Below are 23,898 nucleotides of genomic sequence, written 5' to 3' on the forward strand. Positions count from 1 at the left end.
ACATAAAAGAATATCTGTTGTTTGTTTTGCTTTAGCTGTAAAAATATCCATATTTACAGATGACTAGCTATACAGACTGTTTGTATTTCGGTAAATGTGACTACTGAAGCCATTCGTTTGAAGGGAGCATATTGGTTTATACGTCTAGTGTGTTAGTGTTAGGACTATAGATAATGTGATTACGGTGAACCAGACGACTCTAAACTCAGTTCTAAATACAACTGTATTGGAACCAATAGATTAAAGCTGCTACTGTCAAGTGACCCCTTTGACCTTCAGAGTTCGAGAAGAACCTGTTACCGAGATAGCTGGATGGTGGTTCATTGTCATGCTCCGAGGATGTTACTGGCATCGTTGCCCCCGTAACTGATGAAGAAGCTGGTACACGCATTATGCATTGCTGCATATGACAAAACTCTTGACATATAAAAATTAAAAACTGAAGCTTCCACCAGAACAGAGGAGGGATTCTACTGTCATCTCCGACTCACCGAGATGCATTTCCGCGATAACAGATAGTTAAGGTCTGAAAGTACTTGAGTGTATTCTGAAATCCCGTGTGTGCTGACAGGTTGGTTCTACTAAATGATTCATAGGCCGGTATGTTATTAAATAATTTGAACTAAGGTAGCCACGCACTACATCTAGGTACACATGACCGTACAGGATGGACGTACATGAATACAAGTTATGTATGCTTGAGTGGTGTTCTGGTTACGAGCTTCCTACGTTAACATTAACACATCTAACATATTGCCTTAAAAGGAACAAACAGATAGTACATCTCATAATCGTTCAGTTAATATTTAACATATTCATATTTTGTCATAATTACTTTCACGGGGACATACAGTTTGTGAATACATTTAATAATGAATATTCAATAAACACATGATCCGTTGTCATCATTACTTTAACAGGGCAATACAGTTTGTAAAAGCATAATTTATATAGTTATTCTTCAACTTTAATAAGACGCGCACGTGGTGTCTGTGAAGGCATCCGATTTAATTATCTAAATAAATAAAAGCTACAGAACCCTTTCCATAATCGTAAGAAATCTCTGCTAAAAGCCCATTGTACGATTCCGAATATATCATATGCATGTGTTTATGAATCAATATCAAATAATAATAATACCAGGCGTTCGTATCCTGCCCCACCGGTGGTACTAGCCACAAACACACGCAAAGGCAAGTAAATTGTTCACATGATCTACTGATACAAATCGAAATAAGGAATTGCAAAAGACATCCTTTTGGACACTGATGCGTCAAATTTAAAAATGCCGGCGCATGTCTACCACAAAACTTTTTGAAAGCTTTACCACAACCTGGAATGTTGACCTTGACCTATACAACTTAGAACATTCCTGATCTAAATATCGCTTTTAAGAGAGGCTTACATACCTATACCCATCCACAAATATACTATGTAAAGGCTGGAAGACGTGAAAGAAAAGAAGCAATATATTGAGACGTTACGACGTAAAGTTGCCCAAACGCTCAGCACACTAGCTTCCCATCCAGGGCCGCTGCAATGCTGAACCGGCTACTAAGCATATCCCCATTATTTCGCCAATTATTCCCATGGAATTCCTGTCCGATCCTGCGTAAGCTACATCTGTCTTGTGGCCGCGTGCGGGCCTGCAACAGGTGCACCCAGCTTCCCTACTCCAATATCAGAATTCAAAATATCATTATCGATTTTTTCCATTTCGTGTAATGCTAAAATTGTAATGAAAACGAAGCGTTCCGTGTAGTGCATATACTGAATGCATCATGTAGAGTTCCTGTGCCTACACACGCATTAATGGCGTTGCCTAGCAATAGGTGCAAATTGAGCTTTTCTTGCATAATACCTGTTAATTATATGCCTGTGTTAATGACCTGTGTTTAGGTAGGTCCCAACAGTTGTAAAGAATTGATTATGTACCAGCAAACATACGCGGCGTATCCGATCTATAGCCAGAGGGATCTTACACGTTCGCGAACTTATAAGATGAGATTGGGTAACATTGCTTCATGTGTACATCTCGCTACATGCATGATTAGTATCTTAGCGTGGAAATCAACGAACTGGGACAAAACGTTGTTTAAACGCTGAAGCGTTGCAATGCTAGTTTGGGGTAATAATGAGTCAGAGTGTGCAATATGCGTGAAACAAGATTTAAAGTAACATCTGGCGACTCACGATTTATCGATAAATATATCTCGTCGTCCAGGGATTATATTATATATTCAACGACTGCGGTTTATGGTTTATGGACAAACAGAAGAACTTAAAGAGTGAAACATTGTATCTCTGCCGGATCGCAAAGATGATTGCATCAGGTTTGGTATTTCTTTAAAAAAACATAAAAATCTTTCAGGGATTCAGACTTGTAATCATGGATACAAAGGGCTTCATCGATGAATTAAAAATTAATTCCCAAAACTTTGTGAAACGTCAATGCTGGCGTCATGTGTTGGTGTATAAGGAGAATGCATTGGTGTATAGGGAGAGTGTGTTGGTGTATAAGGAGAATGTGTTGGTGTATAAGGAGAATGTATTGGTGTATAAGGAGAATGTGTTGGTGTATAAGGAGAATGTGTTGGTGTATAAGGAGAATGTATTGGTGTATAAGGAGAATGTGTTGGTGTATAAGGAGAATGTTTTGGTGTATAAGGAGAATGTATTGTGTATAAGGAGAATGTATTGTGTATAAGGAACATGTGTTGGTGTATAAGGAGAATGTGTTGGTGTATAAGGAGAATGTATTGGTGTATAGGGAGAATGTATTGGTGTATAAGGAGAATGTATTGTGTATAAGGAGAATGTATTGTGTATAAGGAACATGTGTTGGTGTATAAGGAGAATGTGTTGGTGTATAAGGAGAATGTATTGGTGTATAGGGAGAATGTGTTGGTGTATAAGGAGAATGTATTGGTGTATAAGGAGAATGTGTTGGTGTATAAGGAGAATGTATTGGTGTATAAGGAGAATGTATTGGTGTATAAGGAGAATGTGTTGGTGTATAAGGAGAATGTATTGGTGTATAAGGAGAATGTGTTGGTGTATAAGGAGAATGTTTTGGTGTATAAGGAGAATGTATTGTGTATAAGGAGAATGTATTGTGTATAAGGAACATGTGTTGGTGTATAAGGAGAATGTGTTGGTGTATAAGGAGAATGTATTGTTGTATAGGGAGAATGTGTTGGTGTATAAGGAGAATGTATTGGTGTATAAGGAGAATGTGTTGGTGTATAAGGAAAATGTATTGGTGAATAAGGAGAATGTATTGGTGTATAAGGAGAATGTGTTGGTGTATAAGGAGAATGTGTTGGTGTATAAGGAAAATGTATTGGTGAATAAGGAGAATGTATTGGTGTATAAGGAGAATGTGTTGGTGTATAAGGAGAATGTTTTGGTGTATAAGGAGAATGTGTCGGTGTATAAGGAGAATGTATTGGTGTATAAGGAGAACGTGTTGGTGTATAAGGAGAATGTGTTGGTGTATAAGGAGAATGTATTGGTGTATAAGGAGAATGTGTCGGTGTATAAGGAGAATGTATTGGTGTATAAGGAGAATGTGTTGGTGTATAAGGAGAATGTGTTGGTGTATAAGGAGAATGTGTCGGTGTATAAGGAGAATGTATTGGCATATAAGGAGAATGTGTTGGTGTATAAGGAGAATGTGTTGGTGTATAAGGAGAATGTGTTGGTGTATAAGGAGAATGTATTGGAGTATAAAGAGAATGTGTTGGTGTATAAGGAGAATGTGTTGTTGTATAAAGAGAATGTGTTGGTGTATAAGGAGAACGTATTGGTGTATAAGGAGAATGTGTTGGTGTATAAAGAGAATGGGTTGGTGTATAAGGAGAATGTATTGGTGTATAAGAAGAATGTGTTGGTCTAAAAGGAGAATGTTTTGGTGTATAAGGAGAATGTATTGATGTATAAGGAGAATGTGTTGGTCTAAAAGGAGGATGTATTGTGTATAAGGAGAATGTATTGGTGTATAAGGAGAGGGTGTTGGTGTATAAGGAGAATGTATTGGTGTATAAGGAGAATGTATTGGTGTATAGGGCGAATGTATTGGTGTATAAAGAGAATGTGTTGGTGTATAAGAAGAATGTATTGGTGTATAAAGAGAATGTATTGGTGTATAAGAAGAATGTATTGGTGTATAAGAAGAATGTATTGGTGTATAAGGAGAATGTATTGGTGTACAAGGAGAATGTGTTGGTGTATAAGGAGAATGTGTTGGTGTATAAGGAGAATGTATTGGTGTATAAGGAGAATGTGTTGGTGTATAAGGAGAATGTGTTGGTGAATAAGGAGAATGTATTGGTGTATAAGGAGAATGTATTGGTGTACAAGGAGAATGTGTTGGTGTATAAGGAGAATGTGTTGGTGTATAAGGAGAATGTATTGGTGTATAAGGAGAATGTGTTGGTGTATAAGGAGAATGTGTTGGTGTATAAGAAGAATGTATTGGTGTATAAGGAGAATGTATTGGTGTATAAGGAGAATGTTTTGGTGTATAAGGAGAATGTGTTGGTGTATAAGGAGAATGTGTTGGTGTATAAAGAGAATATTTTGGTGTATAAGGAGAATATAACATGTACCGCCATCGTGAGGGAAATTCAAGGTCATTGATAATCTGCCCGGAAAACGTTCTAAAGTCAAAGCATTTATCTCTTCTGTACTGTAGGTTATTAAGCATAGGGCCTGAGCACACGTGGCTCTGAACGTCACAATGTTATTAGAACATAAAGCAGCAGTGTAACATGACAGCGAGTTTATTCATTTATGTGGGCATTGACGTCATCCCCTACTGAAATGTGTTCATAGGCAACGTTCTGAATGTTAAGGACGTATGCTTAGTGGCTGCCTACTTTATTAAAAGTCTTCATCGACATTGTACAATCTTAAGTACACGCATAATTACCATCTACTTATCTGCAAGTATTCACTGCCATAGTCAAACGTCGGAACATAACAAAATTATTACAATTCAACTGAAAGCATTTATCGACAGTCATGAACGCAAGACAACGTAACACTGTAACACAATAACATGCTACGAATTCCTTGGAATAAACATACACCTATTACGATGCTTGAGTTCAACAACGAAATGGATTCTGGGGTATTTGTGGACAAAAGCTCGAGATATTCGGGTTACATATCTCCAGGAGATCCTGGCACGGACCGACCCTCCATAAACCACAACCGTCATAGGTTGCCGACGTTTCATGGAACGATTTCCTCCCAATGAACAAGTCCCAGCCGGGCTCCCGGTTTTTCTCATCAGAATTCCCCCTGGGAACGAAGCTATGCTGGAGCAGCCTCCAGCCGACGATGCGGGATTCAGGATAGATGAATGTCAGAAAGCATAAACCAAAATCAGCTTTCCCGAGAGGTTCTCCTCAGTAGTACAACACAGTCCGCGCATCCTTCAGGCAGTTTGTTTACATGTGGCATGACTTCCGTGAAATTGCCAAAAGATATCCCACATCCCCAACCTTTCTTTCCCAAAAATCAATACTTTTCAATTGCAAACTTGAGACCCAGACAACAGAAGCAGCGATGGAAATACAGCAAGTGATAAAATCCAATTCATGAACCGTCTGTGTTGGTTTCAATAAACGATAACATACACAACTGTTTGTAAACTGGAGGTAAAATGATACTCTGTGTTTAACGTGATTGATGTGCACGTGTGCTTAGATGTGCTCACATCATCTACATCATATTGATGCACGTGCCACGTGCAGTTTAATGCATAAAACATGTTCGATTTCTTTCGCCGGTGGATCTATGCTTTCATTCTTCTCGCAAATGCACCAGCCATTCCGACTCTTCATTGCAAGATGGCGACCATGCTAAGGACCACCGCTGTGGCATTATTAGGACATGAGTGTGCGTATACATTTCATATACTTACACGGAACCACAGCTAATTCATACGTTATTATAACAACTGGTATTTCTACGATGTTGATTGTTTGATAATGAATAAAATTAGTGCATGCCTTAAGCGTTATTACAAAGACCATTGCCAAAAAAGGCAAATGGCATTTACGACTGTCATTAGAAAGATACTTGCTAATTGTGGAGCCAGGCAAATGACAGAGGCGGTTAAAGGCTACTCAAGCGGTAGCGATTGGTCAATACGGTCATTACAGAGTCATTAATTAGCGCATTAACCTCCACTGTAATCATCTTATCTCCAGAAACAGGGATTGCTTTACCTTGGGTGCAGGACACACGTAGCTTGTTCAGAGTTGCTGACACAGACTGAGGTGGTGAGGTGATGGCAACGCAGATTGATTTGATTAATGATATGGATTTCAACGTTAGTGTTGGAGCTTCTGAGGAAGGACAACATGACTCAATATGACGAACATATAAGTAAAGATGGCTAAGGTTAAAATGCTTTCAATGACTTTTTCATGTTCAATGCAGTGGGTATTCTTTGCATTTAGCTGCCGTATTATCTAAAGCCTACTTTTGGGACTGTTTCATCGGCTGAAAGGGTTTTACTTAGAGACTCATGTTTTATAAATCACACAAATACCTGCATGATACCGTGAGGACGGACTGGCCATAGGACTCATTGGCATTGCAGTACCACTGTCACGTCAGCCGAAAGAACACTAGGGAAAATTCACATAAACCACCTACGTTGGTTCACTTAGCGTGATTGATATAGCCACTTAGCTTGTCTCCAAACGCCCATGATTTTATAATAAGCAATTATGTTAATGACGGATCATTTGATGCTTTGTGAGAGACGATTAAACATATTCTACTTAGGGTATCAAGAGATTTGCTGGAACTCATAAAACCATCACCAGTTTGATTGCAACCATTCCGAATCCTATTTATTGCTACATATTTACCAATTATGGAAGTTGGTAGTTCATTTAGATTCAAAAATGAAAAGTAACAGAATTTAAAAAGGTAAAACTAGGTAGCTTGGGGGACGGTTCACTTGGGGCAATCAGACATACTTCACAGGTGGTTTGTGGAGGAAGCAAGCGCCACCTGGTGGTGTAATGTATACATTATGTGGGTCATCTCTTTCCCTCTCACTGAGTAAAGCTGTACCCCACAGACGTCAGCCCCCCCCCCCCCCCCCCTTTTGTGCACATGTTTGGTGTTCCCCCCATGTGTGTTCAGATGCTATATCCCCTGCCTTCTGTGTCAAAGGTAACTCGCGAGCCCCATGCGCGTTTCCTACATAATGTTCTTTTACATCTTTACGTGAGCTATTTGTTATGGTTTTCGCATGCGTTTTCTGTGCGGGTGTTTATTACGTCAACGGCGTGGTGGCGTAGGGTTGAATGAAAGGGTGTTCATGCAATGATAACGTGTTGATTACTTGCCGTATTGTATATATGGATGCCTACCTATGTTAACATGACCTGACGTATTAAATAGCTGGATATACCTCTATGTTAACATGACTTGACATATTGAATAGCTGGATATACCTCCATGTTAACATGACCTGACGTACGTATTAAATAGTTGGATATACCTCTATGTTAACATGACCTGGCATATTGAATAGCTGGATACACCTCCATGTTAACATGACCTGAAGTATCGAATAGCTGGATATACCTCCAAGTTAACATGACCTGAGATATTGAATATATGAATATACCCCATGCTAACATGGCCTGACATATTGAATATACGAATATACCTCATGTTAACATGACCTGACGTATTGAATATATGGATATACCTCTGTGTTAACATGACCTGAAGTATTAAAAAGTTGGATATACCTCTATGTAAACATGACCTGAAATATTGAATAGCATGATATACTCCATGTTAACATGACCTGAAGTATTGAATATCTGGATATACCCCGTTTTAATATGACCTTAAGTATTAAATATACAGATAAACCCCATGTTAACATGACCTGACGTATTGAATATCTGGATATACCCCGTGTTAACATGACCTGAAGTATTAAATATATAGATATACCCCTTGTTAACATGACCCGGCGAATTAAATATTTGATATACCCTATGTTAACATGGCCTGACCTATTGAATATATGGATCCAACGCTATGTAAACATGACCTGACGTATTGAATATATGGATGTACCCCATGTTAACATGACCTGACATATTGAATATATGAATATACCCCATGTTAACATGACTTGACGTATTGAATATGGATACAACATTATTGTAACATGACGCGATGTATTGAATGTATGTATACAACCCTTTTATTATCATGACCTGGCATATTCAATATGTGGATAAAACATTATGTTAACACGACATCAAGTATTGAATATATGGATACAACCCTTATGTTAACATGACCTGATATATTCAATATGTGGATAAAACATTATGTTAACACGACATCAAGTATTGAATATATGGATACAACCCTTATGTTAACATGACCTGATATATTCAATATATGGATAAAACATTATGTTAACACGACGTGACGTATTAATTATATGGATACAACATTTTGTTAACATGACCATGTAACCCTTTAAACACCAACCTCGCTGTAACGTCAGACATGTAACACTATAAACACCAATCTCGATGTCACGTCAGACATGAAGCACTATAAACACCAACCTCGCTGTAACGTCAGACATGTAACACTTTAAACACCAACCTCGCTGTAACGTCAGACATGTAACACTATAAACACCAATCTCGATGTAACGTCAGACACGATACACAACACACTCATCGTATGAAGTGAAAATGATCACCCTATCACTCATCGAAGATGAAGATCGATACATTTGACCTACGGCAAGTGGGCCCATCTACAGATTACAATAGAACTATCGATCACGTGGATGCTTTTAATTTCACATTTATCTACAATATTAGGCCGTGACATGGCCGAATTCCTCCGCAGAGTGGTGACAGGTGGCACGCATTCTGCACCAGCTGCGAATTGGAAATAGGACTGTGAATTAATATCAGTCGTAATCTACATATCACACACAACAAACTCCACCCCCCCCCCCCCCCCCCCCCCCCCCCCCCCCCCACCCCCCCCACCCCACACACCTCTTATGTTCTCCCTTGACTCTTGTCATATACATTTACATATAAATTACGAAAAAATTAACCGTTGAACATGTCAGGCAATGACATAGCATTAAATGAATGTCTGTGTCCATTTACGTTTTGACTTTCAGACATGCGTTCAGGTCTGGAATTGTTGTGATTTTGTTCCATATCAGAAAACTGTTTATCTCGAGTTGAACGGCTGAAAGCGACACCTTGTTCAGTCAAACTCCAATATCTCAAATATGGTCTTATGTCGTCACTCCGTTTGTATCGAACTACATGTAAGATGGCCCCAAGACTTCGTTAGCAACACGACACTGACCACATGTATTCGTGGTATGCATAAGTTCGAGGTGGGACAGGATACGCTCACCTTTTCTCGAACACCGGTTAGCCATACTCCTTTTTGACAGTGATTCATAAACACATGCTCATGATATATTCGTAATCGTATAATGGACTCTGCGTTAGCGGATCTTTCGATTGGGGAACACTATGAAAATGTTTATTGCAGCTTATTTATATATTACTTCGAGATAACCCATTACTTCAAGACAACTTCGAGATGGAGAACACCAATCGTGCTTCTGCAATGCTAATGATATGCCCCATTGCACCTCAAGCCACAAACGAGGGGTCCCGGGCGATGATACAGTCTCGCCCACTGAACCATGGGAACTCGATCCAGCCAATGGTAAGAAACGCACATTCAAAATTAACGAGGCTCCTTTCAAAGTGTTTCCTTGCCGTTACGGACCACTGAACCCGGACAACAAGGCCTCGGTGTCATCCATATTTTACACGGCGTCTCGGCTTCCTTTGAGCAATCAATACAAGGTAAGATAGTGTTGGCTTCACGACTACTAACAGGTATAAACTAAGAAACTGCTGACTTCACAACTACTAACAGGTATAAACTAAGTGAGTGAGTGAGTGAGTGAGTGGGTATCGTTTCACGCCGCTTTTAGCAATATTCCAACAATATCACGGCGGGGACACCACAAATTGGCTTCATACATTGTTCCCATGTCGGGAATCGAACCCGGGTCTTCGACGTGACGAACGAACGCTTTAACCACTAGGCTACCTGACCGCCCCAGTGTACACTAAGAAACTGCTGACATCACAACTACTTACAGGTATAAAGTAAGAAACTGCTGACTTCACAACTACTAACAGGTATAAAGTAAGAAACTGCTGACTTCACAACTACTAACAGGTATACAGTAAGAAACTGCTGACTTCATAACTACTAACACGTATAAAGTAAGAAACTGCTGACTTCACAACTACTTACAGGTATAAAGTAAGAAACTGCTGACTTCACAACTACTAATAGGTATAAAGTAAGAATCTGCTGACTTCACAACTACTAACAGGTATACAGTAAGAAACTGCTGACTTCACAACTACTAACAGGTATACAGTAAGAAACTGCTGACTTCACAACTACTTACAGGTATAAAGTAAGAAACTGCTGACTTCACAACTACTAACAGGTATAAAGTAAGAAACTGCTGACTTCACAACTACTAACAGGTATACAGTAAGAAACTGCTGACTTCACAACTACTAACAGGTATAAAGTAAGAAACTGCTGACTTCACAACTACTTACAGGTATAAAGTAAGAAACTGCTGACTTCACAACTACTAATAGGTATAAAGTAAGAAACTGCTGACTTCACAACTACTAATAGGTATAAAGTAAGAATCTGCTGACTTCACAACTACTAACAGGTATAAAGTAAGAATCTGCTGACTTCACAACTACTAACAGGTATTAAGAAAGAAACTTCTGACTTCACAACTACTTACAGGTATAAAGTAAGAAACTGCTGACTTCACAACTACTATCAGGTATAAAGTAAGATGCTGACTTCACTTCACAACTACTATTTGTACTTATTTCGTGGATGAGAAGGAAGCAAACGATGGCTCTGTTGTACACCGTTCTGAGTACAGATAGCCCCCATAACACTAAAATCACTCATTTTTGTAGTGGGTTTGATTAACGTTTCTGCATAATATATACTTGTTTTATGTTATGTCCTAGAACATTAAAATGTATTAGTCGTAAATGATATCGTTATAATATATAGGTGAGAATAGACGGCGCTGAGAGAAGAACGAGTTTATAAAGTACATGTGTACCAATAAATTTAACTTTTTTGTTAAAGTACATTAAACAATGAGAGCACAAATGTTAAAGTTTCCCAAAATACAATCCACAGAAAACACACAAAACATTCTTTTGAATATCATGTTTAGTGCATAAACTGATCAATAAAAGCTTTCAGTGCAGTCATGCTTCAGCGTCGGAGTGTTGAATTCATAACTCTGCACTACACGATCCTTAGATCTATGTTTTCATTTTGTACGTGTATGCTTAACATTTTTTAATAAACGCTGCTATGAAAATCGATATTCCCCATTTCACCATCAATCATAAAAAAAACCCAGAGGATCCAATAATATCGGTCACTAATTCCCAGGTCACCGGTGTAAGGATATGTTCAAACTCGCTTATCCATTCCCTTCGTGACCTTTATATGAAACATTTGATTACAATTGCCTGGCCACGTGGTAGCGATTAGCCCGTGCAACATGTGTTAGCATGATGGCCGATGCAAGAACCCACGCCAGGTATCTGACGCTTCGTGTACAAAATTTGTTTTGAACAAGGCGTAGGTTCATGAGACACATAAACACTTTTGAGGTATTTGCGAGTCAAATATAAATGTAGGAGGCTATGATATGATACTTGTGTTACAACGAGTGTTACCGAATTCCTATAAGTTGATTTGGCCTATGGGTATGGCTTAATACGATTTTCTGTTCGGCGTCATTGCTGTGTAGAATTCAGAACGTCAAATCACCATGACAACTGCTTCTCTGCAAGTTTGACGAGATGGTATTTTAGACTATCATATGGCAATTTTCTGAATGCAGTTATGAAGGCAGTTCAGTCTACTACAAGTCGACAAACGCAGTGAGATTCTAGGCATGGCGGGAAACAGTATTATTTTTGTGCACACTCTTTATACAGTAAATCTCCCTATATATGTATCATGATAACCTACATATGTCTATAACATATCATGATAACCAACATATGTATGTTATATATCATGACAACCTACCTATGTCTATAACATATCCTGATAACCTACATTTCAATAACATATCCTGATAACCTACATTTCCATAACACCTCATGATAACCTACATTTCCATAACACCTCATGATAACCTACCTGTAAATATATCATATCATGATAACCTCTGTATATATCATAAGATATCCTACTATGTATATAACATCTAATTATAACCTACATATACTGAGTACCTACATACATGAGTAATATATCATGAACACCTACATACGTGTGTAACATATCATGAATACCTACATAGTTGTGTTACATATCATGAACACCTACATCCATGTGTAACATATCATGAACACCTACATACATGTGTAACATATCATGAACACCTACATCCATGTGTAACATATCATGAATACCTACATCCATGTGTAACATATCATAATTACCTACATACATGTGTAACATATCATGAACACCTACATCCATGTGTAACATATCATGAACACCTACATACATGTGTAACATATCATGAACACCTACATACGTGTGTAACATATCATGAACACTACATACATGTGTAACATATCATGAACACCTACATCCATGTGTAACATATCATGATTACCTACATACATGTGTAACATATCATGAACACTACATACATGTGTAACATATCATGATAACCTACATACATGTGTAACATATCATGAACACCTACATACATGTGTAACATATCATGATAACCTACATACATGTGTAACATATCATGAACACCTACATACATGTGTAACATATCATGAACACTACATACATGTGTAACATATCATGAACACCTACATACATGTGTAACATATCATGAACACTACATACATGTGTAACATATCATGAACACTACATACATGTGTAACATATCATGAACACCTACATACATGTGTAACATATCATGAACACTACATACATGTGTAACATATCATGAACACCTACATACGTGTGTAACATATCATGATTACCTACATACATGTGTAACATATCATGAACACCTACATACATGTGTAACATATAATGAACACCTACATACATGTGTAACATATCATGAACACTACATACATGTGTAACATATCATGAACACCTACATCCATGTGTAACATATCATGATTACCTACATACATGTGTAACATATCATGAACACCTACATACATGTGTAACATATCATGATTACCTACATACATGTGTAACATATCATTTTTACCTACATACATGTGTAACATATCATGATTACCTACATACATGTGTAACATATCATGATTACCTACATACATGTGTAACATATCATGAACACCTACATACATGTGTAACATATCATGATTACGTACATACATGTGTAACATATCATGAACATCTACATACATGAGTAAAAAATCATGAATACCTACATACATGAGTAAAACATCATGAATACCTACATACACATGTTACATATCATGAATACCTACATATATGAGTAACATATGAATACCTACATACACAAGTCACATATCATGAATACCTATTAACATAAGATCTGATAACATAACTACATATTTCTATAACACCCAACCATAAGGAAATATATCAAAAGTTAACTCTACTCGGTATCGTCAACACCTCAGGCCATTACAATTCAGGCCCAATTCCACAAAGCGATCTTAGGCTAAGACGATCGTAACTACAATACATAACATAGACTTACGACAGACAGCACTGAGATCACTTTGTGGTAGGGGGCACTTAACATCACTACAATGTGCTTAGTTTGGTATAACCCACGACTAGTATACTGCCAAATAGTCACATAACGAGGCACGTGAAATAACTCGATTGAAAATATGGGCTATAGGATTCAGCGTAATGGTCTTGGCATAGGAGCACCTAAATGGAAACAATGAAAGTATTGATTGGCTTTGCTCATTTTGCGACATTTGGCAACATGTGGTTAATAAACACAGCTACTCCAGTGTGGAGGGTGTACTTAATACACTCCCTAACATCTCTGTAGAGCGCTGCTCAAAACAAGGTTGTAGGACAAGAACCGCTCCAGCATTGAAGAGCATTCAAGGGTTATGTATTAATCATATATCACCTAGGTGCGATACATTTGTATATATGCTACAGGTAGTATTACAGTAAGGTACAACTGTACAAAAAGGTTATATGAATAAGGTAGTGTGTATAATATAAAAGTATAATGTAAGTATAATAAGATACGATGTATATTAGGGTACTGTGTACACTAAGGTAAAATATGTAACTGGGTCATATATATGAGAGTGAGTGAGTGAGTTGGGTTTAACACCGCTTTTTACAGTATTCCAGTTATATCACGGCGTGTCAGCTTAATGTGGGAGGAAAGCCCGAAGTGACGCAGGTCTCAGACGTTTACAATTTCGGTGAAACCCAAGAGCACGGGTATGGTGCTGACAAACCTAGAAACATAATAGGGGGGAACCGGGATTCGAACCCACAATCATAGGTTTCTGGCGTGCCCAAGGGACGCAACTCTGCACAGCGAATCGCGGAGCCTTAGACGACTGGGCCACCCGTGCCCCCCATATATGAGAAGGTACAAGTGAAATTAGGTAGTATAATCCCTGGATTATACATCATACTTCCATTGAATATACCCCTTAAAGCTGTCAGAGCTTGATATTTGCTTTATCGCATTTTTGCCAGAATCGTGATGGCATTGAATCGAAATAATCACAGTTAGTCCATTTGAACATATATCGTACATTTTATAAAATTAGAAGAAAAACGTCTATCTGACTATGTATAACTCTCTTGATATAATAGTTTTAAACTGAGTCAATAAGAGAGGTTATAATGTATATCAATTTCTAGTTGCAAATATCGGCTATGATTTGATGTGTGAATACAGTGAATGTCATGTGACATCCATGTTGAATTTGGTTGGCTACAGTTTACTTAACCCACTAAGCGTAACATCTGTTGTTGACAGCTACCATTGATTAACAAAAGCTTTCCTCCTTAAGATGTAACATAATGTGTACAGTGTGTCATACAAGTGTATATACAAAGGAACCTTGTTAACTCGAACTCCTTTAACTATATAAACCAGTTGAAACTGTCCGACCTCATGATCTCGTGAGGATATTTGCACTATTGCCCTATAGTGGCACTCCGTTTGTTGCGAACTACGGTTAACTCGATTAATTAACCATGGTCCGTCTGGCTTAGTGTTTGAGATGTAGGCGGTATTCTGCAACTCATTATGAAATGTCATCTTATTTAATTTTCCTAATAAATAAAGATGGTTGGCATTTGGCGACTCAATTTGTCCCTAAAGTGCTGAAGTCAAAAACACACACCTGTACTTTCACCTATGGTGTTCACGTTCGCGGAAATATCAAGCAAAACATGACAAGCTCAGTCGAAAAGCAAAATTCGCACGAATAGTTTATAATAAAAACATTTGACTGCACAATGTGTTTCACACAGATGGATATGAAGTTATGAGATACGTAAGCACTAAATAGTGAATAATTGTTAACATCTCCTACATAACCAGATGTAAGATATATCTGATACAGAGGTAATGAATTATTTATCCCACTCCACAGTGCATGATTCTTTAAGCTGCCATATAACCAGGGTTATACGATGCATGTATCTATGGAGATGATCAAAGACGTGGCAAGAAGTTAGCGAGGTCTATGCAGCTCTATATAGTATTAAGTTGGGCAGGCTTTATCGTTACTCTGCTAGTGGGATATGTGTGGCACTGTAAGATATATAAGTTGTATCGTTATTCTGCTTGTGAGATATGTGTGGCACTGTAAGATATATAAGTTGTATCGTTACTCTGCTAGTGAGATATGTGTGGCACTGTAAGATATATAAGTTGTATCGTTACTCTTCTAGTGAGATATGTGTGGCACTTTAATATATATAAGTTGTATCGTTACTCTTCTGGTGGGATCTGTGTGGCAGTGTAAGATATATAAGTTGTATCGTCACTCTGCTAGTGAGATCTGTGTGGCACTATATGATATATAAGCTACATCGTTACTCTGCTGGTGAGATCTGTGTGGCACTATATGATATATAAGTTGTATCGTTACTCTGCTAGTGAGATCTGTGTGGCACTATATGATATATAAGCTACATCGTCACTCTGCTTGTGGGATCTGTGTGGCACTATATGATATATAAGTTGTATCGTTACTCTGCTAGTGAGATCTGTGTGGCACTGTAAGATTCGTATTTAGTTGTATCGTTACTCTGCTAGTGAGATCTGTGTGGCACTGTATGATATATAAGCTACATCGTCACTCTGCTTGTGGGATCTGTGTGGCACTATATGATATATAAGTTGTATCGTTACTCTGCTGGTGGGATCTGTGTGGCACTGTAAGATATATAAGTTGTATCGTTACTCTGCTAGTGGGATCAGCTTGGCACTATATGATATATAAGCTGTATCGTCACTCTGCCAGTAGGTCATGTGCAGATCTTTATGATATATAAGTTGTATCGTGACTCTGTCAGTGGGCCATGTGCAGCTCTATATGATATGTAAGCTACATTATTACTCTGGTAAGGATCTGTTTGCAGCTGTTGCGTGTGTGACGCTCGAACAGGGACTACTACACACCTTCATTCAACACTGTTGCAGTAAATCTATAGCACGAACTACTGAATGTCATTCATTTATGCAGTAACCATAGTTAAATATGGTTTAAATAAGGTATTTTTTAATTTCACGACTCATTAGAGCATCATCATCCTGGTTCGACACCGGTAACGATAATATAGCATAATCAATTTAAACTTGGCCGGAGCATGCCACCCTCATTGTAATGCATTAAAACCTCATGTTGCCTTGCACTTTCTGAAAATAACACACACGTGTGTATTGTATTGAGGAATTGTGGGGATAATTGCTCTCTGCTACTCCCTTCCCATCGACAGGATTATTGGTCCAGGGAGGAGAATTGAACGGATATGACATTTCATTTCTGAATAACTAATACATACGAACATATTCAACATCGATATGTGACAGTCCCCACCACCCCCTCCTAGCCTACATGATTGCCCGGGTGGGTCAATATTCCATCACACATTGGCAGTGTACATGACGATACATACATACAAAATATAGACAATGCCATATTTGGAAGAACAAGCAATGTGCTCGCGCCCTCCAAGTAAACCTCGTATCGATTGTGACACTTACGGTGCCACAATGATAATACTACAAGCAGCCATAAGATTAGTATGACCTAATGATAGAGCTGAAAATGGGACCTATTTAGACAGAAATTCGCATACGGTACAGAAAATGATGCTGTGCTAGCGTTAAGTAACTGGTGGGTTGTTCACAAGGGTAATGGTTGATAGTTTCGGCAGGACTGGTGAGAAGAATTAGTTGGGATGACAGCAGCAAGAGCGTGGGCCTGGGACATTTCTTTCGTGTAATGACTTTCGAGTTTGGAGAGTTATGCACCATCCTGCACATGCTATAGTCAAGAGCCTGTCTCACTAGGCACTAAACATGAGATATGATAATAACATTATTTCTATTTTTTTCAGGGCCTTCACGACACTATTTTTAGAACATCCGCGACAGTGAGTGGGGGCCATCTTGAATATACTTGTATTGGCTGGAAATTGATTGGTGAAATAAAAAGATAGCTGTGTGCTTTGTGGGATACACGTATAATTGACCATAGAATTGGACACGGGTTGCCGCCAAATGGCCCCGGCCTGACTCGAATATCTGTGGACTCGTCAATGGCGGCTGTAAGCTGTTCCGTAAAGGGTTTTGCTGTTGAAGGGGATAATAATTAATGACATGTATTAGTGAAGAATTAATCAGGTCAAGTAACAAGAACTACTTACCCTAAGGTAGTCATGGTAACGATGGTGTACCAGAAAGCCGCTGGAATACTTGTGAACTTCGTGTTTGTCACATTCTTTTCTGCATAAAACATAACAGTAGCGAAAATTATGATTGCCATAGTGAGCGAAAACAAAAGGAAGCCAAGCTCGCTAGCACAACTTTTCAATGTATAGCCAAGAATGCGTAATCCCTGGGAGTGTCTGGAAAATTTAAAAATTCGGAATACGCGAAAAACTCTCAGAGTGACGAAAGCCCCACTAACGTCGTCGTTGTCGGTGATGACGAGTCCTATGTAGTACGGCAAGATGGCGACAACATCTATAATTGACATTACGCTACGCATAAATTTACATCTGTCCGGGGCGGCATACAACCGAAGCAGGTACTCCGCAGTGAAGATCATCACACATGCTGTGTCCAAGCAGAAGAAGGCTATACGAAATTTGTCCCCACATGGAGGGTTTTCCTTCTGCCCTTTGACGACGCCACACGGCACCGTCTCCACGACGTTCGCAATAACAGACACGGCAATGAAGAATCCTGTCACGTAATAAAACACTAATGCCGCCGTTCCTATATGAGGGTTTTCAAACGCCCTCCACATACGTTCCCTGAGGTTCCCGGCCGGTATTGGATCACCATTCTCAGACCCCTTGTCGTCAATGAGACGTTCGCTATTTTCTCGCTTTCTATCCCTGTAATCCTCGTAACAACAGTCGCCGATAAGGTCCGGGAGAATTCCAAAGAACGCGAGCTCATCATCATAGGCACTGATGCACTCGTGCCTAGGGTAATGAAGTTTTCCTGTTCGGTAATAGCTTAGAATGTGCCGAAATATATCGGGATCCCTGTCAAAGAAAAACTCCTTACATTCCTCGTCAAAGAAGAATTCCCTCTCGTTTGACCCCAGAAGGGTGTCTGGGTATTTTTCGAGTGTAGTCCTCCAAGTTTCAAAGCGACGTCCGCTCACATTGATGCTGAGCTTTTCGTCCCCTCTCTTGTGGTCAGGTTGTACCCGTGGCGGGGGGAGCGGGTTTTGTGAAATGGGCACCCAACCTATGGCGGATGCCCGGGCAAAGGGGAGCCACGCTGCCACGGACGCCATTGTATTCCCCTTGGAAGAGAAAAGATCTGTATCCTCTAGGAAAACAATTTTGAATTGTTAGAATGACAAACAGGGTGAAGGGTGAAGAAGAAAGAAAAAGTAAAGTGGTACCACGTCGCCTTACTCCGTCGGCATTGGTGAAGCAGTAAGTATATATATCCGATCAGATCTACGGCGACAAATTCTGTCGATCTGGTTTACAGTCAATGGCCTTGCCTCCTGTGGACCAGCTAGCTTCACAGTGGCACTTTCAGCGTTACATTATCTGGGCTGTCCATTGTGTCCTAAAACCTCAGCTTAATGAACATCCCCGGCTGCTATCCACGACCAGCAGACGACACTTGTTCACGCGCAGGCATTCACATCTTTGTCGTCTGCATGTTTAACCAGCACAACCCGACCGAGCTAGCAAGAGACTGTCTGCCAGTGAAGCGAGCAGGTCGCCATTGCTTCGGAGGCGGTACAGTCAGGCGGGAGGCAAGGAGTATTACAGCAGCACTAGGCGAACAGGCTTCATAGTCGTTCGTTGTACACTGTGCAGAGCGGCCGTATCGATCCTGGCTCTACTCGCCATTGGCGTGCTAGATGTTTGCATAATTAGTTTTCTCTCATACAAAATTCAATACCCGCCGCTATGGTGAAGCTCCAGATTCTGTCTTGTAGTAGGCCCTGTAGCTTCATTCGTCTTGGCCCATACAGTATACATATTTACGTCACGTGTATAAGTGTATCGTTTTTCAAGACAGGCGCGTGCTTCCTCGCGAGACGGCGCACGTCAGAGTGTGGCGCGTTCTCTCACACAGAAAAATGGTTTGGTATTGCTAGTCTCTGGTCGTTACCGCTCAATTGCATTCTGATGTCGAGATATACAGGCCGTGCATTCTTAAACCGGATCAATATGGAGTTAGTGAGGGATTCCCCTCTACTCTCAAAGAAGCGGTGGAGACGGGCAGAGATGTACCGAGCCTGGTAGCATTAAGACACAGATTACATCCAGACCGTTACGGAATCCCAAGTGGACTAGCGGCCCCTCTGCGAGCAACAGGTCGGTTGTGTTGTAATGGCCACAGCGTTATAGGATCTTGAGTGGACAGACTGCCCCCTTCGTGGAAATAGCGCCGTTGCATCATTCAATTGTCGGATCATAGCAGGAGAACCAGGAAGCTAATGAACCTCACAGCAGCAACAGGTTTTAGTCATCATGGATTCTCCTGGACGTGGGTGTCCCGTGACCAGGTGGTGTGTTGTGTCATAATCGGGAGAAATTACAATGTTTTTGATGGAAGGGTAGTACGACCTGGCACTCTACACGACATCACCTCCATCCACCCTGATGTAACCTCATAGTAGATGCTTCATAGCAACAGGTTGTGTTTGGCTTCCCACGCCTTGGGGATTAAACTTAGTGAACCTAGCTATCATCAAGTTTTAAGTATCTTGGGGGTGCTGTGTTTGAAGGAGGCTACCCAGGTAGTTTGCGGATTCCATCCTGCTGGTAATTTGTGACAAAAGATAACATAACACCGATGTTTTTCAACCCCAAAATGCTACGTGATAAAAAAACAAATTCAGTTTTAATGTTTGATCTTTGAAGCGGGATTACTGAAGATATTATTAACGCACAGTTAAACCTTGCTTCCGTGTGTTGCCTTAAATTGATTTTTTTTTAATATCATAAACGGATTTTCTTGAAATTAAAAAAACCCGTAAAATTTAATGGATAACAAAACGTCTTGTTTATTGCAGTAGCGACGTTTCGATGTAGATTCTTACACCGTTCTTAAGTTGGAACGTTGCTATATGCAATAAACGAGAAGTTGTTATCCATAAAGCTGTACGCTTTCTTTTTTACCAGAATGCTAATCATATAGTTAAACAATTATCATCCATCAGTATTACCGGAATAAACTTCGTGATATATTTTGATAAGATGAGGAGGATCTCTTCACAAAGTCAAATCTTCGGCAACGTTCTTCGGTATCAAACGTTGCCGCATATTTGTATATTATTAAAGGACTCTCACAAATGTATATATCATCAGAAGATTGAACAACTATTTAGAATGTACGTATCCAGATTTCATCATTACCAGAGAGTAGGCTGTGGTGTGAACACCATGCATCACACGAAGAATGTCGTTCTCAGTTCACGATAGTGAACCTACATCTATCATACATCAGACTGAATTCGTCACTAGAGTGAACATGCATTTGTCATACATCAGACTAGATTCGTCACTAGAGTGAACATGCATTTGTCATACATCAGACAAGATTCGTCACTAGAGTGAACAAGCATTTGTCATACATCAGACTAGATTCGTCACTAGAGTGAATCTGCATTTGCCATACACCAGACTGGATTCGTCACTGTAGTGAACCTACATTTGTCATACACCAGACTGGATTCGTCACTAGAGTGAACATGCATTTGTCATACATCAGACTGGATTCGTCACTATAGTGAACCTACATCTATCATACATCAGACTGAATTCGTCACTAGAGTGAACCTACATTTGTCATACATCAGACTGGATTCGTCACTAGAGTGAACCTACATTTGTCATACAGCAGACAAGATTCGTCACTGTATTGAACCTACATTTGTCATACACCAGACTGGATTCGTCACTAGAGTGACCAAGCATTTGTCATACATCAGACTGGATTCGTCACTAGAGTGAATCTGCATTTGCCATACACCAGACTGGATTCGTCACTGTATTGAACCTACATTTGTCATACATCAGACTTGATTCGTCACTAGAGTGAACATGCATTTGTCATACATCAGACAAGATTCGTCACTAGAGTGAACAAGCATTTGTCATACATCAGACTGGATTCGTCACTAGAGTGAATCTGCATTTGCCATACACCAGACTGGATTCGTCACTGTAGTGAACCTACATTTGTTATACATCAGACTGAATTCGTCTCTAGAGTGAACCTACATTTGTCATACAGCAGACTGGATTCGTCACTGTATTGAACCTACATTTGTCATACACCAGACTGGATTCGTCACTAGAGTGAACCTTCATTTGTCATATATCAGACTGGATTCGTCACTATAGTGAACCTACATCTATCATACATCAGACTGGATTCGTCACTGTATTGAACCTACATTTGTCATACACCAGACTTGATTCGTCACTAGAGTGAACCTGCATTTGTCATACACCAGACTCGATTCATCACTATAGTCAACCTGCATCAGGCTGGATACGTCACTATAGTGGACCTGCATTTATCCTGCTTCAGACTGATTCGTCACTATAGTGAACCTGCATTTATCCCACAGCAGGTGGGATTCGTCACTATAGTGAACCTGCATTTATCCCACAACAGGTGGGATACGTCACTAAAGTGAACCTGCATTTATCCTGCTTCAGACTGATTCGTCACTATAGTGAACCTGCATTTATCCTGCTTCAGACTGATTCGTCACTATAGTGAACCTGCATTCATCCCACAGCAGGTGGGATTCGTCACTATAGTGAACCTGCATTTATCCCACAGCAGGTGGGATTCGTCACTAGTGTGAACCTGCATTTATCCCACAACAGGTGGGATACGTCACTATAGTGAACCTACATCTATCATACATCAGACTGGATTCGTCACTGTAGTGAACCTACATTTGTCATACACCAGACTGGATTCGTCACTAGAGTGAACCTGCATTTGTCATACACCAGACTGGATTCATCACTATAGTCAACCTGCATCAGGCTGGATACGTCACTATAGTGGACCTGCATTTATCCTGCTTCAGACTGATTAGTCACTATAGTGAACCTACATTTATCCCACAGCAGGTGGGATACGTCACTAAAGTGAACCTGCTTATATCCTGCTTCAGACTGATACGTCACTATAGTGAACCTACATTTATCCCACAGCAGGTGGGATACGTCACTAAAGTGAACCTGCATTCATCCTGCTTCAGACTGATTAGTCACTATAGTGAACCTGCATTTATCCCACAGCAGGTAGGATTCGTCACTATAGTGAACCTGCATTTATCCCACAGCAGGTGGGATTCGTCACTATAGTGAACCTGCATTTATCCCACAACAGGTGGGATACGTCACTATAGTGAACCTACATCTATCATACATCAGACTGGATTCGTCACTATAGTGAACCTACATTTGTCATACACCAGACTGGATTCGTCACTAGAGTGAACCTGCATTTGTCATACACCAGACTGGATTCATCACTATAGTCAACCTGCATCAGGCTGGATACGTCACTATAGTGAACCTGCATTTATCCTGCTTCAGACTGATTAGTCACTATAGTGAACCTACATTTATCCCACAGCAGGTGGGATACGTCACTAAAGTGAACCTGCATTTATCCTGCTTCAGACTGATACGTCACTATAGTGAACCTGCATTTATCCCACAGCAGGTGGGATTCGTCACTATAGTGAACCTGCATTTATCCTGCTTCAGACTGATTCGCCACTAAAGTGAACCTGCATTTATCCCACAGCAGGTGGGATTCGTCACTATAGTGAACCTGCATTTATCCCACAACAGGTGGGATAAGTCACTATATAATTATCCTGCATTTATCCTGCTTCAGACTGGATACGTCACTAAAGTGAACTTGCATTTATTTTTCTTCAGACTGGATACATAATTATAATGAACATGCATTTATCCCACGTCACTATA

General features: G+C 39.7%; 1 protein-coding gene across 4 annotated transcripts in view; it reads right to left on the reverse strand.

Annotated features, from left to right (window-relative positions):
• Positions 1-20,308, reverse strand: part of LOC124136034 (potassium voltage-gated channel protein Shal-like) — an 88,334-nt gene extending 68,026 nt beyond the window's left edge. For 2 of the 4 annotated variants that reach the window (XM_046501784.2, XM_046501783.2), the window contains exon 1: positions 18,097-20,304. In XM_046501784.2, the coding sequence (XP_046357740.1) occupies positions 18,097-19,202 (1,106 nt within the window). In that variant the 5' untranslated portion in view covers positions 19,203-20,304. Of the gene's footprint in view, positions 1-18,096 lie in introns of all 4 variants that reach the window. The other 2 variants (XM_046501785.2, XM_046501787.2) reach the window with 2 other exon arrangements.
• Between the last annotated feature and the right edge of the window lie 3,590 nt (positions 20,309-23,898).

Source organism: Haliotis rufescens, unplaced genomic scaffold (genome assembly GCF_023055435.1).
Source record: "Haliotis rufescens isolate VD_foot unplaced genomic scaffold, xgHalRufe1.0.p SCAF_44, whole genome shotgun sequence".
In the NCBI taxonomy this organism is placed as follows: Eukaryota; Metazoa; Mollusca; class Gastropoda; order Lepetellida; family Haliotidae; genus Haliotis; species Haliotis rufescens.